The 16,974-nt window shown below is 38.7% G+C and overlaps 1 protein-coding gene across 4 annotated transcripts in view; it reads left to right on the top strand.

The window, feature by feature from the left end:
- Positions 1–648: 648 nt before the first annotated feature.
- PRDM5 (PR/SET domain 5) overlaps positions 649–16,974 on the top strand; it is a 51,592-nt gene continuing 35,266 nt past the window's right edge. For 2 of the 4 annotated variants that reach the window (XM_068153953.1, XM_068153950.1), the window contains exons 1-8: positions 649–849; positions 3,037–3,120; positions 9,422–9,544; positions 11,466–11,649; positions 12,228–12,402; positions 12,881–12,973; positions 13,251–13,372; positions 15,702–15,781. In XM_068153953.1, coding sequence (XP_068010054.1) covers positions 757–849; positions 3,037–3,120; positions 9,422–9,544; positions 11,466–11,649; positions 12,228–12,402; positions 12,881–12,973; positions 13,251–13,372; positions 15,702–15,781 — 954 coding nt within the window. In that variant the 5' untranslated portion in view covers positions 649–756. Of the gene's footprint in view, positions 850–1,139; positions 1,397–3,036; positions 3,121–9,421; positions 9,545–11,465; positions 11,650–12,227; positions 12,403–12,880; positions 12,974–13,250; positions 13,373–15,701; positions 15,782–16,974 lie in introns of those variants that run through there. The other 2 variants (XM_068153951.1, XM_068153954.1) reach the window with 2 other exon arrangements.

Below are 16,974 nucleotides of genomic sequence, written 5' to 3'. Positions count from 1 at the left end.
AAAGGAAACTGCTCTGGACTTTTGTGACAGGGTGAAGCCTCTCTGCCGCTGTCAGGCCTCACAATCAACTCAATCTCTCAAATCCGAGATCTGGCACTGCCTGCTTACCTCTCTCTCTCACTTTAGGTTACTGTTGCTGTAGAAACCAGAATGAAAAGCCAATCTGCTGACAAAAGCCCATCATCAGGATGGTGCCAGACCACGAGGCTGTGCCTAGGTGATGAAACGCCATTTGCTCTGGAAACAAACGCCAGCCTAGGTGAAGAAGGTGGTCTGGTGCTTCAAGGCAGTGCATGCTGCGTGAGTTAGCCCACGGCGCCATGTTAGAAGCCCGCCAGCGCTGTGTGCCTTCTGCTGAGAGCGCATCGTTGGGGCCAGGCCGCCCCGGCTAGATGTGTTAGAAACCCGGATGTGTCCTATTTCCTGTCACGACATTTCACACGAATCGATTTAACAAACCCTCGAAGGCACGAAGGCCCTTAGCGCGAGCACCAGGGCTCTTCCCCCCGTTCCCGCTCTCTGCCCCGCCAGACGCGCGCGCCCCCTGCCGCCGACTTGCCCAGTCCCGCTGCCCCGCCGCTGTGGGGGCCTCGCCGGCGGCCTGGCTCCTCCCCTCTTCCTCAGGAGCTGGGAAAGCCCCGCAACCAGCCCCTCTTCCTGCCCCCTCCCCCGGTCTCTCCCTCGCTCTCTCGGTGGGATGGAAGTCCCCGACAGTCCTTCTCCACGGTAACAAGCGGCGGCCCGAGTCGATGCAAAATGCTGGGCATGTATGTGCCGGATAGGTTTGCCCTGAAGTCGTCAAAAGTGCAGGACGGGATGGGGCTCTACACGGCCCGCAGAGTGAAAAAGGTGGGTGATGGCCGGGCGAGCGGGGTAACGGCCTGTCCCGGCCCAGCGGGGAGCGGCTGCCACGTATCACAGGAGACCGAGGCGGCTCCTCCGCCCCTCGCTGCTGCTGGGCTAGAACTTTACCTCAGCCTCGCTTTGTTGGCGCTGCCTCCGCTTCCGTCCGCCCGGGCTCCCTCATTTCTGAGGAGGCACCGCCCGCCAGCCCCCCCTCAGATAACCCGCAGCCTCCCGCTGCCCGCAGCGCTGCCGCTTGTGGCGGGAGAGGGCCTGGCGGGCCGGGCTGCCGACTATCCTGCGGAGTTAGCGAAGAGTTTTCTTTGTGGGGTTTTGTATACCCCGTTTACTTTCAACTTCGTGTGTCTTGAGGGCAAAACTACTGTGGACAGGGCCGCCCCCTCCGTTACCGCCTGACTAAAGGCCTCGGGGCGCCTCAGAGGTACCTGCGTCAGAAGGATCCCCCTGCGACAGGTCGCAAGCTCCTGTCGCCTCTCCGCTCCTAGAGTTCGGTGGAATGAGCGATTTAATTAGCTGTTTCGGGATGATAAAGGTGGGCCTGAGAAAGATGCAATTCAACTGCACTGCAGGTCTCTCGTACCCTAGCCAGGTCATGTATCTTGACACCTTGTAATTGAAAAATAGCGTCTTGATTATCTGAAATCCTGCTTACTACAGTCCAGGTGATACTATTTCAGGTGGTTTGTTGCCGAAGTAAAGTTATGAACTCTGCATTGTGTGTGTTTTGTGTGTTTTGCTGCCCATCTGTATTTGGGATGTGAGTTGTGAGGGCTGCCTAAACTAGGTGGTGGTTTCCACAAAGTTTAGACCCCATGAGGTGGAGGTCTCTCATTTTTAAGGTGTCCTTGAGTGCTAATGGCGGGGTGGAAGGGGAGAAATTCCATATCGGCTGGCTTGAATTTTTTTCACTGAGGTTTTGAACTTGTGTTTGAAAAATTTCTGCAGTGCTCCTGAGGTAAAAGAAGAAGGAACTTGAAGTTGGGGTTTTAAATCCCAGTATTTATAAGGCTGGCATGGGAGGAATTCTGACCACATTTGATTAGCAAAATGGTGAAGATTGCTGAGAAGTGACGGACATTTTATTTTCCTGTGTTTATTACCTCCTCAGGTTTAATGTTAAACATCAGGATTTTTATTTATTTATTTAAAATTTTGTTGCTTGCTTGTAAGAGGAACGATGCTGGAAGTTTGTCATTCCACTTTTTCCTCTCCACTCTACCTGTATGCAGTGTGTCAAAACTAAGCAAGAGGGAAAAACACGTAGCAGGCTGTTTCTGGGGTCATGGAATGTGCCTGGGGGAAGGGATGTGTGGACCAGATCAATCAGCCAAAATACTATTATTTTTAAAGAAACACGGAAGTTGCCTCTCATTATTTACTTGAAATCTCTAGTGCTTAAAAATGCATAGACTTTTTCAGTCTGAACAGTGCCCAAAGGAACTTACCAGTTTGTAAGGCTTGTTGCTGCAAAGGGAGAGGGGAGAAAATAGTATGTTAAGGCCTGTGTAAGAAGAAAGCCCTATTTAAATTTGCCCTGCTGCTAGTGTGATGTCTGTGAAGGGAAAAAACACCAATACCCAGTACTTTTGGAAGAATGTATCAATGGATGCTTTCACAGCGTGTGTTATGACTAGCAGGTGGTATAACATTTTAATTCTGCTTATGAAGGCTTGATTTAATTCATAGACACGTGCATACTCCCTCTGTTTTTAAACGAATATGATCAAAACCCCAGTTATGCAGTGTTTTGATTCGTGGCACTTCAAAAAGCAGCATTGCAAATAATCTTGCAAATAAATCTAATGTCAACTTTGTGCTTGCCAAATATTTTGCATTTTAGTTGGATGCCTGTTGCAAGGTGCTTCCTGTAAATCTTTTAAGAAATTTGACTTGTAAATTTCAGCTTCATTTACAATAAAGAAAAATGATATTTCCCAAGGGGGAAATAAACATGTGGAGGAAAGGTGCGGTTTTAAGATTCTCCAAGCTATGGAGAAAATGGGAATGAGCTTGAAATTGAACCCTCAAGGACATGCACCTTCTTGGCATATAGTAGAATGACAAAAGAAAGCTGTCCTTTTCCATTTGAAGCTGAAAATGATACCTCTACTGCAGTTTGGTTATTCACTTGCTTTTATTACTGATGTGTTGTCTTTTGTAATTATTTCTTAGGGTGAAAAGTTTGGGCCCTTTGCAGGGGAGAAGAGAATGCCACAGGAACTGGATGAGGACACAGACTGCAGGCTCATGTGGGAAGTAAGTATTCTAAAGTCAATCATCACACCTAGAAAATGGTGTTCTCAGAGTTAAGATTTTATTGTAACAAATCCTTTATTTCCCTCCTCTTTTCCCTAGCTTAAAGAAAGGGAATGCTTTGTGCTTACTGATCCTTTTAAAACATGCTTTGTGGATGGAGGGAGATTGACTTCTTTAAAATACAAAGGAATAGTTACAGATATTATAATTTGTAATTAATAAAGCATGAAAAATGTCAAGTCAAGCAAAACACAAAAATGTAACAACAATGGGAAAAGTCATTAAAAAATGTGAAAATATTAAGTAAATAATTTGAATATGTAAAGATAACTGTGTTATTGGGATAACGGATTTATGCTGGTCAACTGGTGTCAGCTGCAGTATAAAACATTTCCTGCCATGACAATTGTCCTAGAGTTTGGCAGTTGTGTAAATGAAGTTCTTAAATTTTACTAACTTTGTAATGTGAGATCTTTGGGCAGACAATGGCATAATGAGTTCCAGGACTTTCTAACCCTTTTATATATGTTAGGTGGCAGCAGTAGCTTGTACACTAGATGTGGTACTTAGGTCCTTAACCCATCGTAGTTTGCGTCATAGCTGTATTTGCCTATAGCAAAGGTCTGAGTTTACTAGTTGAGGATGTAACTGAAAAATACTTGCAATAGCAATGTCTCTTTGATGTAAACACCTGATTTTCTGTGCTTCTGTTTCATATTTGTAATCCTTCTTTTCTATTGTAGTTCTTTAAGCAGAATTCCTTTCCCCAACCCCTAGACAAGCAGTCTTCCTCTGAGAAGGTGTGGACAGTTCATTGCCTTGGTTATGTACTCAGAGCAACTGGTTTCATCATCTTTGTTCTCAGCTGAAAACAAAACAGCATAGTGTCCTTTTTATCATGTTTGCTGAATACACGTTAATAGGCCCTGGCTCACTTGCATTTTCATGTTGTTTCTGCGGGTTATTTTAAAAGAGTAAAATACTTGAGCTAGAATGAGGTTTTCAGAATGGATGGTGGGTGGATTATAGTTTTTCGGAAAGCCATAGGATTTTCCAGATTCTGCATTGCTGACGATTAAATGAGATTTATCTGTTTCTGCAAGAAGAAGAGGCAAGTAGATGTATTTATTGATGACACTTAATAGGACTCCATCAACAGCAAACCAGCATGGGTATTTTATGAGCTGTTCTAAAACCATTTCATCCTATCTTACTGTAACCTAGTTTTGAGAGCCTTGAAAAGATTCCTGCATACCAGATTTTATGACTTCCTGAATGTTTGAACCCAAGTTGTTCATGTCTACTGAAGTTGATCTGAATGTGAGCTTTATAATATAATTTAAATCATACTGAGAGCAGTCTTAAGCTGCAAATCGAGACCAGGAATGCAGAAAGTTATAAGTTTAGCCATCCAAGTAGATGGGTATTTCAGAGACTGTGGGAGGCAGTCACAGCAACTTTGTGCATAGTCAGCTGTACCAAAGATATGAAAACTAATTAATTGGAAGGCTAAAGCTTGACCTCAGACTTACATGCAGTCAAAAAATGTGGTTTTAGAGAAGAGTCCTTTAGAAAGAACTCTGAGTAGTAGAGGTGTTTTGTAAGTCAAATAAAAATTAACATTAATGGAACATTTCTTGATATGTGATCCCTGGTATCTGGGCTTCAATTTTCATGGAATAGTTTTCTGCAGGGAAGCATGAAATTTCTAGTTGTGTAGAGTTGTGGTCTGTGATGTGGTCTGTTTTGATCAGGTTTGTTTGGGGTTTTTTTCTTTCCCCCCACCCCAAGATCAGAATTGTGAGTTGGCTTCGTTAAGACATCAAGCTGAGGCAGAATTTTACACATCACGTTTTCTTTTGGTCTTTGGGAAAATGTGGGACGCAGTGATTTTATTAAAGTTCTGAGAATGTTAGAGTTTGTCTTTAAATTAAATAGAGCAGAATGTCATTAGTCTGCCTGTAACTTCCATAGTTTTGAAGAAACCAGAAACTTACATTGCTCATTCAACAGATTCCAGAGGACTGGAGGTGGGGAGTATCTTTAAACTTGCTCTTACCTTTGTGAAGAGCTACATGCTGGAATACTTTGACAAGTGATGTGAAACCTGTGGTAAACATATAGTTAGGGGGAAAAAAAATCTAAAAGCCAGGAAAATGTCTAAATGGCTTTGTGTTTTTCTTTTCTGTCAAAACCCCCACCTCCCCATTACCCTCAACCTGCACATCTTCATGTCTCGGACTGAATTGTATGTTGTTCTAGTTAAGTATGCAGCAAGTTGCTGGTTATGAATGGAGAGTTTTGTTCTTTGCATCCCACTAACACCTTGATTAAATGCTGCTTTATTGGTCTGTATTAGTATACTTGGTACAGCAGTTGTATATTTACTGGAAGAGGCAAGAGTAGAATAATCTTTAGTTATTAAAGTTCACAGCAAGTTTTGCCTCTGGAGGCTCAGATGTCTCTTTACAAAGGGAAGATTTCTGTTCAGTTCATTTTATTGTCTCTTACCAAGAAAGTGGCATTCATTTAATAACTATTGGATTGTGGCAAGTATATACTTTTGGTGATGACTTTGGCAAATGTTAAAACAGGGAGGGCTGGAAAGACTTAGTCCTTCTTCAGATATTCTGACATACCATGAAGAAAGTTGGTCAGAATGGGATGGCACATAATACACTGTGTAATGCTGAATGTTACATATTTCAGATTTGGTTTCTGTCTATCTGCCAAGATTGTGTTCTTCATTGTTATATTAAAACCAAGAGGAACAGACACATGCTGGAAAGCAGTCTTTCAATGGGAGCTAATGTTCATATTTATTTTTATGACAAAATGAAATTAACTTATGTTTCTACTTCTTAACTTTTGTCACTTTTACAGTGACAGTTATTTTCAGTTAAATAAGCCTGTCTGAAAACTAGCGAAGGCTACAGGAAATGGACTATTGGCTACCACCAGTCTTAGATCAGAGCTTTAATGTTTAGGACTGAGGTATGAGAAGCCAAGAGCCTTAAGCTAGTGGTGGTACCTTTTTTAAAAATATTTTTATCTTTGATACCTTGCCTGTAAAATGTGGTTCTGGTGTAGGAAGGCTTTTACATACAAGGCATTAAGTTGAATTATGTTCTAAATTTCATGATAAAACAAATCTTAATTTGAAGGAAGAGTTCTGTGTTTGCTCTCAAGATGAATCTAACATTGGAAATCAAGGTTTTAACAATATAGTCTTTATATTTTTTTCTGTATGAAGACTACCTTCCCAGTCATTACTACTCAGATGGTATTTACATTTAAAATAGTTTGCCTTTCATATTTTTTTTTTAATGAATCTGTTTTTTTTTTTTTCATAAATGTTTGTGTTTTTGTTTTTCTCATTTCTTGGACAAATGCATCTGGTTGAATTTTTACAAAAGTTGCATTTAAAATAACTTTCGTCACTCAAGTGAGACATTGCCCTGTCTCAGTTGCAAGTTTGTGTCCTTGATTTTCAGTTTCATTGAATTAATCCTCAATGGGCTAGATAGGCATCCAAAGTAATTATTATAGTCTTACCATTTGTTTATATAACTAAAGTTCATTAGCCACCCCTTTAAAGCTTGATTTAATGATCCTTATTCGTGTTAAGCATATGACTTAGTATTAATTTTGGTAATGTTTGGAACAGGTGCCTTAATGATCTTTGGCTTTTGATCATGAGAAGAATCTACTCCTGACTGAGAATGCTAGCCTCATGTCTGCAGTTATGTGATTTATTTAAAATGTCAGAAAACAGATGTTGATAGGTTGAGGTGCCAGTATTCTAATCCAAACGTGTTAAAAAAGATCATACAAGAAGACATGGGTATCCTTGCAGTGAACATGGAGTTTGACATGTTTTTTTCCACATAATTGTGTAGTGATGTGGCATTTGTAAATGTGGCATATCTCAGTGATTTACTGTGTGGTCAAAGGGAATGTTGGGTATTTAATCTTACTGTGAAGTCGGCTGTTGATATGTCTTTTAATAGTGGATTTTCTTTGGTAATCATGCCACAAAGCAGGGGGATGACTGAGGCACTTTAGTGGACTGTTATTGGAGGGAACACCCTGGGACATATTCCAAGCTTCATTTAGATTTGTTACTAATTCACTATAGAGCTATTTTCCACTGAAAATGTACAGTCTAGCTGTTTATTTCATTTAACTATCATGATTAGCTTGTACTAACTTAGAATTTGAGAAATGTATTTGCAAAGGAAGAGCTGGTCTTTTTCCTAGCTTGTTTGTTTGAAATATTGATTATGTTTGGGCTTCACTGCCATGGTGCTCAAAAATTGGTTGTTCATTTAGGAAACTCACCTATTCATGCAACCAGAGGAAAAGGAGTGGTAAATGTCAATAATGTAGTCCTTGTTAAGTACAGTGTTCTGGCTGTTTTTCTTGACTTTTCCTCCTCACATCTGTATATATGATGCAGCATTATTTCTTTATGAGGTGAAAAAAGCAATAGAAAATATAGCACGTCTTTAAGGGATTTATTCTATTCATTTATCAATAGGTTCCTTATGTGTTAAGTCTTGGCTTTGTTTGAGAAAGCACAACTGACATGTATCATTGATATGAATATAAATTCCTGCATAATTTAAGGACCATACAAATGAAGATGAAGAATGGACAAAATGTAGGTAGTGTCACGTATGCTTTTTATGATAGGATCTTAATGGCTTCTCTTTCCAGCTCAAATCAAGATGTGATTGAAACCTTTATAGGACCTACATGGTGGGTTTCTAGAAACCATACTTTGGTAGCTAAATCACAAAGACATTAGTTTGACTTCAGTTACTCAAAGGTGGTCCTCTGCAGTGTTAACCATTTTAATTCAGAGTGAAGTCCTGCTTTGTGGATTACCTGTTTAGAACTGAGCTTGCTTTGATGGTTTGATTGAACTCTTTTTGCCCACATTTCTAATAAAAGCAATAGTTCAAATAACTAGCAGGCATTGCTTCCCAAGGAGACCCCCTCTACTCAAGTAGGGCCACCTAGTGCCAGGTGCCCAGAACAGGTGTTGAGTATCTGAATCTCTGAGAATAACTGCACAACCTGTCTGGGATATCCATTGCAGTGCTTAGTGTAAGTTTGATGTTTCCAGGTGCATATCATAAGTATCAGTCAGGGTTGGAAGGGACCACAAGGATCAGATTTAAATGTGTAGGTTTGACATTTTTCACTGTGGTTAATCTGTGTGTTTGAAAGTAGAACAGCTTGCAAAGTTTGAATTATTGACACTTTTTCATGATAGACTCCTTAAGATATGATGTCTTCCTTTGGAGGACCAGTAATAAAATTTGAAGACTTTTGTTTGCAGAATTACAGTAGGTTTTTTTGTTGTTTTAATCTGAGAACAACATAATGTCACCAGCTATTATTGTAATGGAATACATCCTAAGTGTTTAAGTAATTTAAGCAGTCATACTGAAGAAATATGGTATTGCATCTATTAGAAACAAATAGTGCAAGAATGTGAGCAATTTAAATATAAAGACATGAAGACAATCTTATTTTGATCTTACATAGCTGAAATACCCAGCTCTTAGGAAATACCTGCTCTGGATACTTATTGTTGACAGATGGAGAAGGAAATATGTTCATTATGTAAATAAATCACATGGAATAACAATGTGGTTTTGTGACCTTGGTGCATGGCTTTCATATCTTCTGTATCAGTGGAGATTCATGTGATTCATGAACAAAACAAGTCAGCAGCAAATGTACTTTTTTCAGCAGTATGTCTTTGTCTTGGCAGGGGGAAGAATGACTTGATTAATATTAAGTTTCTCTTTCTATTATTTTAATTTTTCAATGTAAGCTGGAATTAGACTGTAGGAGACATGCTGATGTTTGAACATGTGAAGGATGAGAACTCAGGAAAGAAACTGGAAAAAGAATGATAGGTTGGAACAGGAAAGGACCTTTCTGATTGTAGTAGTTTCTGACAAGATCATAAAGAAGATGAGTTGAAGGAACAAAGATTGAGGAAAAAAGCATGAGAACCATCATACTGTCAGGTTAGGGGGACTTGGGAGTCAGTCATACTGTTCATTTAATAAGGAAAAGGCTAAGAAAAGAGAGAAGCTCAATAAAGGAAGCTGACACCAGTTGTTGGATTGGAGGTGCCCACCTCTTAGGTGAATAAATATGCTTATAGAAAAAAGTGAATGTGTACCACTGAATGCAAGATTTGCTTGCTGAGCAATTTAGGTTCGTGTGTGTTTGGTAATCAGTTTTTATTTTTAACTATTATTTCTAAAAAATGTTTCAGGTTCGTGGGAGTAAAGGTGAGGTCCTTTATATCCTAGATGCAAGCAATCCGCGCCACTCTAATTGGCTACGCTTTGTCCATGAGGCTCCATCACAGGATCAGAAGAACCTGGCAGCCATCCAGGTAGATTTGGTGGATTCTTACCAATTGCTTCCGGTTACTGATTTACTAATTGTACTCCTCTTTGGTGTTATTTCTTGCAGTAAAATTGAGAGATCTGAGAAAGTAGTGAACTGCTTTCCTTTTTCTACCTTTCTTTTTAGAAGTGAGCTCATGTGCTTAAATGTAATACCATAAATATGATTAGTAGGGCAAAAGACTATAAAGGTCCTTAGTTAGAATCTGATATTCTTTGAAAGGTTTATGTTAATCCACTGTGATGGAATTACACTGAAGCCCTTACATGAACTATTTCTCCTCACTTAAAAGAAAGTGAACAGTTTATATATATATATATAAAACCCTCCCAAATTTATTTCCAGAGTAGTTAACTCACTACTGTAACAGTAATTTAATTTTCTCACTACAGTCTTATTCAGTCAAGATAAGCTTTTGCCTGAATGTAGTTATTTTCTTGTAGAAATTAAAAAGATAACTAGGTAACTATATGCCTGTCTGAATCAGGAGAACATTGAGAACCCTTACTACTTCCATTAATCATTTGCTAATTGAAAGTACACAGCTGAGAAAAAAACAGGATGTTTTTAGATACAGAGCTATAAAGTAAGTCACAGATACACATAAAGGAAGTGTAAAGATGTGGAGGATGCAGCAGTATTGATAAAAGCTTGGTGATTGCGATTCATGCACTTGGTCTAGGTTAAGCTGAATAATTAGTTCTGGTTCCTGTTCTCCCAGATTTAATCTCTTGTGTAGGTGTGTCATGTATGATCTATTGAATTAGATGAATTTCACTCTTGTGACATATATTTTGTCTAAAATACAATAGGCCTTCTAAAGCTGGAAGAATACTGCAACCCTGTTGACAGTTGAAATTAATCTTTGTATATTACAAAAACTAGAAATAATTTTCTTGTCCTTGTACTAGAAGCTTGTTACAAAATATTACTGACTCAGTGTAGTGCAAAGAAGCTTGAGTTATCTTTTTTGGATGTTAATCAGATAAGCTTTAGTATCTGTGATAGGACTTGGAAGGTTTCATTGTTTAATAGTGAGTGTCCTTTGGTGCTTTGGGTGGTACCTAAAGCAGCAAGTTCACATCTGGCAAAAATAAGCAGCTGTCTTAGTTTAGGGGAGAGCTGGTTTTGCTGTGGAACCTCTCTTTGGTGTCAGCTGTAGTAACTTCAATTAAATATTGTCAAAGACCAAAGTTGTTAGCTTATATCTCTTTGAAAGCTTGTTTATTCGTTGTGGAAGAGGTTTTTTGACCTGCTTATTATGTAGTTTGTCTCTCATGCAGAATCTGGCCTGCATCTTTGGCCTTTTGTGGGTCTCTGTATCTACACAGATATAAACTGGTAGAGGGTTTTAGTCTAGTGGTTTAAAGTGCATTGTACAGATGTGTTTGCTAACTTCATAGTGAAGATAACTGCCCAGGGTGAAAGCCAGTTCATTAAGAAGGTTGGGAAGCTCCAGGAGAGAGAAAATAACACTATGTAAGCATGCTACTGAAAGCTGGGTTATAATTCATGCAGTTGGCAGGGGAGAGAGCTAAAGCCATAGTGGTTATTTAATTTCTGTTATTGTTCTAATACTCAAATGTTTCATTTTCTTGTCAAGCAGAGTGTGGCAGGAGGGGAGCTCTTGAATACCACCTTCACCTTGGCCTAGGCCAAAGTGCATACTGGAAAAGTCTCACAACTGAGGCAGGAGAGTATTTCAAGAATGCTAGAATAGAAGGGGACTTTATCCATGCAGCCACAGTGGGAAATAAGTCTTAGGTTGTTCTGGCATTGTGCTACTTGAGGAATAAAGCCAGCCCCTCCATAGTTGAGGGCTAATACTAGTTCAGGGTCCCATGCTTGTCTCCAGATTTTACTTTCTCTGACATAACTTCATTGCTTCTGCTTGCTATTTGCAACAGGAGGGGGAAAATATTTTCTATCTGGCTGTGGAAGATATTGAAACAGATACAGAACTTCTAATTGGGTACTTGGACAGTGATATGGAAGAAGAGGAGGAGGAGGAAGAAGTAGTAACTGTTATCCAGGAAGATGAAGACAGTGGTAACAATAAAGAAGTGCAGCCAACTGGTGAAAAAACTGCAGGTAAGCAATGTGTAAAAAATGGGATAACTTGAGAGCTGAGAAGTAGTAGCAAGAAGTGAGAAAACACTAACTCTGTAGGACTGGAGAACTGAAAGGCTCCCCAGGTTTAATCTAAGCTCTCGTATGAGTTTTGTCTCATAATTTTGGACTGAAGACAGGGTTCATTTCATCTGGCATACACTTTTATGAAAACTTAAGTTTTTGCCTAAACAGGGGTGGTTTTCCTCTTACTTAAATGGAAGACAAGTAAACCTTTTCATAAAGCTGTTCAGCCCATCCTAGTGTAAGGTGTCTAAGAGAGTATGTGACCTGAGCTGTCTAGTGAATTCTCAGCATGTTTATCAAAGTAGAGGCAACCTGGATGACTAATTTAGTCACATTCAATACTTTGCATCCAATTTCAATAATGCTGATGATAGTCCACTGAAGATAGACTGTCTATAATCCATTCAGAGACCATATCTTTTGTGAACTTTGTGATGCCATTTTACATAACATGTTTCTGGAAGAATGTCTTAATGTATCCAGAATACTCCCTGAAAACCATTCCTTTACTGTTTTCACCTTGAATCATGCAGATCCCCTCACCTGTAAAGAGGACCATGCATGCCCGAACTGTGAATCCAGTTTTTCTAGCCAGGAGATTTTAGCTGAACATCTTCAGACTTTGCATCAAAAACCCAGTGAGGAGAAGGAATTCAAGTGCCGAAACTGTGGAAAGAAATTCCCTGTCAAACAAGCTCTGCAAAGACAGTGAGTAGAAACAGGAGTGAGTTTTGTAGGGATCCTTTAAATCAATTTCATTCAATCATTTACCTCTCACAGTTTAAACTTTCATGTGTATGCATAAGTATTTCTACCCTTACCCTGTACATGAGTATTCACTGTGTTCATTTCATGTATTTGTAAATTTCTTGTACTTGTTGGAGACCTCAACTTGAATGACAAAAATGTCACTAATTTTTTATTTTTTAAAATCATACATTGTAGGCTCTTTGGTGCAGAACCATTTGTCTCCATCAGTGAACTCCTCAGTAGTCCTGACTCTTGGTGTTTATGCATTTGACTATACTCACTAAATTTTGTGAAGTTTCATACATGAAATAGATTACTTACCTACTTAAGGATTTGTAGAGCTATGTATATGTTTTTACATACTGCCAGCCTGTGTTCTAAGTTGTAAAATGTTCACCTTACTTTGTTTATCTTTTTTTAATTTATTTTTCTGTAGTGTACTGCAGTGCACAGAGAATATCGGCCCTGGAGACTCCTCAAGAAGTTTTCAGTGCTCTGTTTGCAATACTTCTTTCAGCTCAGAATCGAGGTTTTGTGTCTGAGTTACTGGACTGCTGTCATATCATTGCTGGCCTCCCTTTGCATGTTAGCTTTCAAGCTTGCTAGTGTCTGTGAATGCTAACAGTGAAAGAAGTCAAATGCTTTCATTCCTGTTTGCTGTAAGTAATGCATGAGGTGGCCTTGGAACTCTGTAGTGCAGCATGCATTCAGCTCAGAGTACTTGTTGTGTGTCTGGTTTTTGTAGATACTGCTTGATGAGTTGCCTTTTGTGTTTTTTTTGTTTCTTTGCTGGTTATCCCATATAGTTATGAACAGCACAAGGAGGCATGCAGAGGGGATGCCAGATTCGTTTGCAAGGCAGATAGCTGTGGCAAGAGGTTCAAGAGTAAGGATGCTCTGAAAAAACATAAAGAAAATGTTCACAGTGGTAAGGAAGAATCTAAAAGTTTCTTCAGAACACTATCCTCCCTCCCTCCCTCCCAACATGTTCCTTGCCTTAAATTTGTAAGTCTTTGTCTTTGGTTTCTTCCTTTTAATAGATACATTTGTATCAAAAAGAAAATGAAAAACTAACTAATTGAAAGAGTAACTGTTTCTCCTCCCTCAGGAAGAAATTACCATATACCAGATGAATCATTAGTCTGCTGCAGAAAATGTAATAGGAATCTAGGAAACTTTAAACTAGGCAAATAATAGATAAAGCAAAAAAAATTCATTAGTGGGGAAAGCTAACCACTAGCATGAACTGCTAGAGAAAGTGGTGAGTTCTTGATCTTTTAGTCTTTTCAGGACACAATGGTATGTCTTCCTTGAAGACATGCTTCACAATTGATTAGGCCCGATGAGGGTATTGCATAAAATTCTATAGCCTCTGTTGTGCAGGAAGCTGGACTAGACAATCCACTAGTCCCATTGGGCCTTAGTGTTTTTGTATCTGTGCCCTGTGAGTCAATAGTTTTGAGTCAGACTTCACTCTGTCTTCATGACAGGGCAAAATACTGCTCTTGGGTTCACAATGCAGATCTCAGTTCTGACATTCTGCTCTCCCTGTGTGTCTCCTTTCAATGTCAGTATGTGTTGGGACAGCAGAACACCCAAGTGCAAAGAAAACAGTCTTTAGCTGATGATGACAGCACTGAGATGCTTTGTAAAACATTTATTATGCGAAGTCTCTTTCTTCTGCCGAAGTCTGTAAGAGTACAGACGCCCTTACATAATGATTCTTACAAAAGATAGTCCTATCTTTTCAGTATCAGTAAGAATTTCTTTTCATCCATGAGCATTTTTGTTTATGCTTAGCTTTTGTCAGTTGTAGTGGTATACAAATTCCACAATTCTCTGGAATGGACGCTCCAGACATGGCTGAGAGTAGATGTTTCAAGGATATTTTTGCTGTGCCTGCACAATGAGCAGAGCTTTTGTTTTGCTACTTGAGCATCATAGAAATCACAACCAGTGTCAGTGCAGGAATGGAAATAAACTACCAATGTTGAGGGATCCTTCTGGAATTTCTTCCTGCCTTGTATTACCTGGTGGCAAGGAAAAGTAGTAGGGATTGTTACAGGTGTTGGCTGTTGTGCAAAGCTATGAACAGATATCACCTGTTTCTCTTCTGAAGAAGTTTCATTAATGTTCTTCTAAGTTGAAGTACTAAATATATTCCTGTATTTTTGTGTATGTCAGTGTACATAAATACTTACAAGCTTTATTACATCAAATGCACATGATATTAAGTGCTTATTTAATACTATAAATTTTAAGTATTGAAACCATTCATTGATTTGGGTTGGACTTGATCTTCGAAAGTCCCTTCCAACCTCTTAACATCCTATGAGGTACATTGTAGTAGGAAGAATCAATGTAATATGAATTCTTTCAGACAGCAAGAGCAGGAAGGATACAGGTTGCTGAGAATCTGAAAAATTGGGCTGGAAGCCATAAGATGAGTTAATGATCCATACTTCCTCTGTGCTCAACTAATCAGTACTCCCCTCATTCATTCTGTGTCCGTTCTTTGTAGTGTTCAATGTAATTGAACAGTTTTTTTGTCAACATTTTTTACATAAGCTAGGGTATATCTTTTGACATGTAAACAAGCAATTAGGTTTGTGTCCTCTAATTAAATACATCTATGGGTTACTATAATGAATTTCAAAAGGTAAATAATAGATAAAACCAGTTAAATTGACTTTTTTAAAGGATCTGTGAAAAGAGAAGCAAAAGAATCTGGTAGCAGACCTGTAGCTTGACTTGTAATTTACGTTTTAGAGGAGATTTGTTTGTATGATTTCCCTGTTAAGTTAAAGACTATTAATGATGATAATAGAAAGTTTAATACTTTCTGAGTAAATAAAAATGAGAAATGGTGCTTTTGACTTCAGTTTGGGATGTTTTTGTCATTGCTTCACTAACTCCTGTGCTGACTTCTGGAGGAAATCAACTGTTCAGATATAAACAAGTTGTTCTTGCTTGTGAACGGTGCTCTTCATTTTGGATTGGTGATGTGTGATAACATCTATTTTGAAGGGTTTTTTCTTTATTGTTCTAGTTTTCTTGATTTATATTCCATCAGTAACTGGTTTGCTGGACACCCGCAGAGAACTTCTGATACGGAACACTTTGAAGATGGGATACAAATGTAAAAATCTGATGTCAGTCAAATGACCTGTGAACAGTCACAGACTCAGTGGAAATATTTAGGTTCTTTCTTAGCACTTCCTTTTTAAGATGTTGATGGTATTTTGTTTCTGTTTCAGGAAATTCTAGGAAGAAACTGATGTGTTCAGTGTGCAATAAGAAATGTTCATCGGCAACAAATCTCCAAGAGCATCGAAAGGTCAGTAAGATGAAGGCTAACCCACAGCAGGCTTTGATTTCACTAAGATGTGAGGCTGTGGTGCTTAGGTCACTTGAAAGCTGCTGGTATGCAAACCTTTGGGTAATCTCTTTTATGGTTACAAAACCAATGTATTTGTTGTGGATATTTATTTTTGCAATCACAATATATTAGACCAGAAGTCTTCCTAAATTTTTCATGCATCTTCTACCACATACAAAGACGTTTTGCTTATATCGTTTATGTGCTCCAACATTAAATCAAAGTTGCCAGCTGTTCAGCATTCTTAAATGCTAACCTAAATGTACAAGTACTTTATGTAATGATAAGATACAGACCATAAAATAGTTTTGTGACCCTTCAGTTGCTGTACAAAATGCAATCCATCTTCTGTACTATTTTTTGACATACCAGTAAGGGTGTTATTTATAATCTAGTTACGCAGTAGTAAACAAATTCCTTCCTCAAAAAGAGATTTTTAATCTCTTGTTGTTTATGCATATCATCTTTTATAACCAGAACAGGGGGGGTTAACAGAAAAGCATCTATTGGAAATAAGGGGGTTCATACAGAAATACAGATGGGCTATGAATATGAGATTCTAAATCCATTATACCCAAAGGAAGTCTCTGCAAGATTGATTTGATAAATCACTAAAACTCAAGAGATTCTATTTTTACAAAAAGCTACATTTTACTGTTTATCAGATTAACTGTAAATCTTTAATAATGTCCTGGTTATAACCTGAATCCATTGAGGATACAGATTCTATCAATTAAAATATGTTGATGCAAAGGAAATGGCAAGGCCCCTCCTTTTTAATTTGTTTTGTGTTTATTAATATGCCCAAATTTCTTGTCTAACAGCACTCTACTTTCTAACTCCTGAGACTAAATCATGGTATGCCTTGCCACATTTAATCCCTGAAAATCCAAATATCATGGTTAGTGTGTCTCTTTTATTAACATGTTTGGTTTGTTTTGGTAGGTGTGATTCTATGATACCATGACACACACTAACAAAGTTTTCAGGTAGCACTGATGGTAGGTCAGTTGAGCACTTACTCATCTTAAGAATCACCATGGAGATTTTGTGCAGAAATCTTTTATTTGCTTTTCTTGATTATCTCCTCTTTTGGGAAATCCAGAAAATAGACATTTTAGATTCACACACCTGCATAAGGTAGTGAATAA

The sequence above is a fragment of the Melanerpes formicivorus genome, unplaced genomic scaffold, assembly GCF_026170545.1.
Source record: "Melanerpes formicivorus ecotype bairdi unplaced genomic scaffold, bMelFor1.0.p_v2 SCAF_27, whole genome shotgun sequence".
Taxonomy (NCBI): domain Eukaryota; kingdom Metazoa; phylum Chordata; class Aves; order Piciformes; family Picidae; genus Melanerpes; species Melanerpes formicivorus.
The sequence above is the reverse complement of the archived record's forward strand: the minus strand, read 5'-3'. Positions and strand labels throughout refer to the sequence as shown.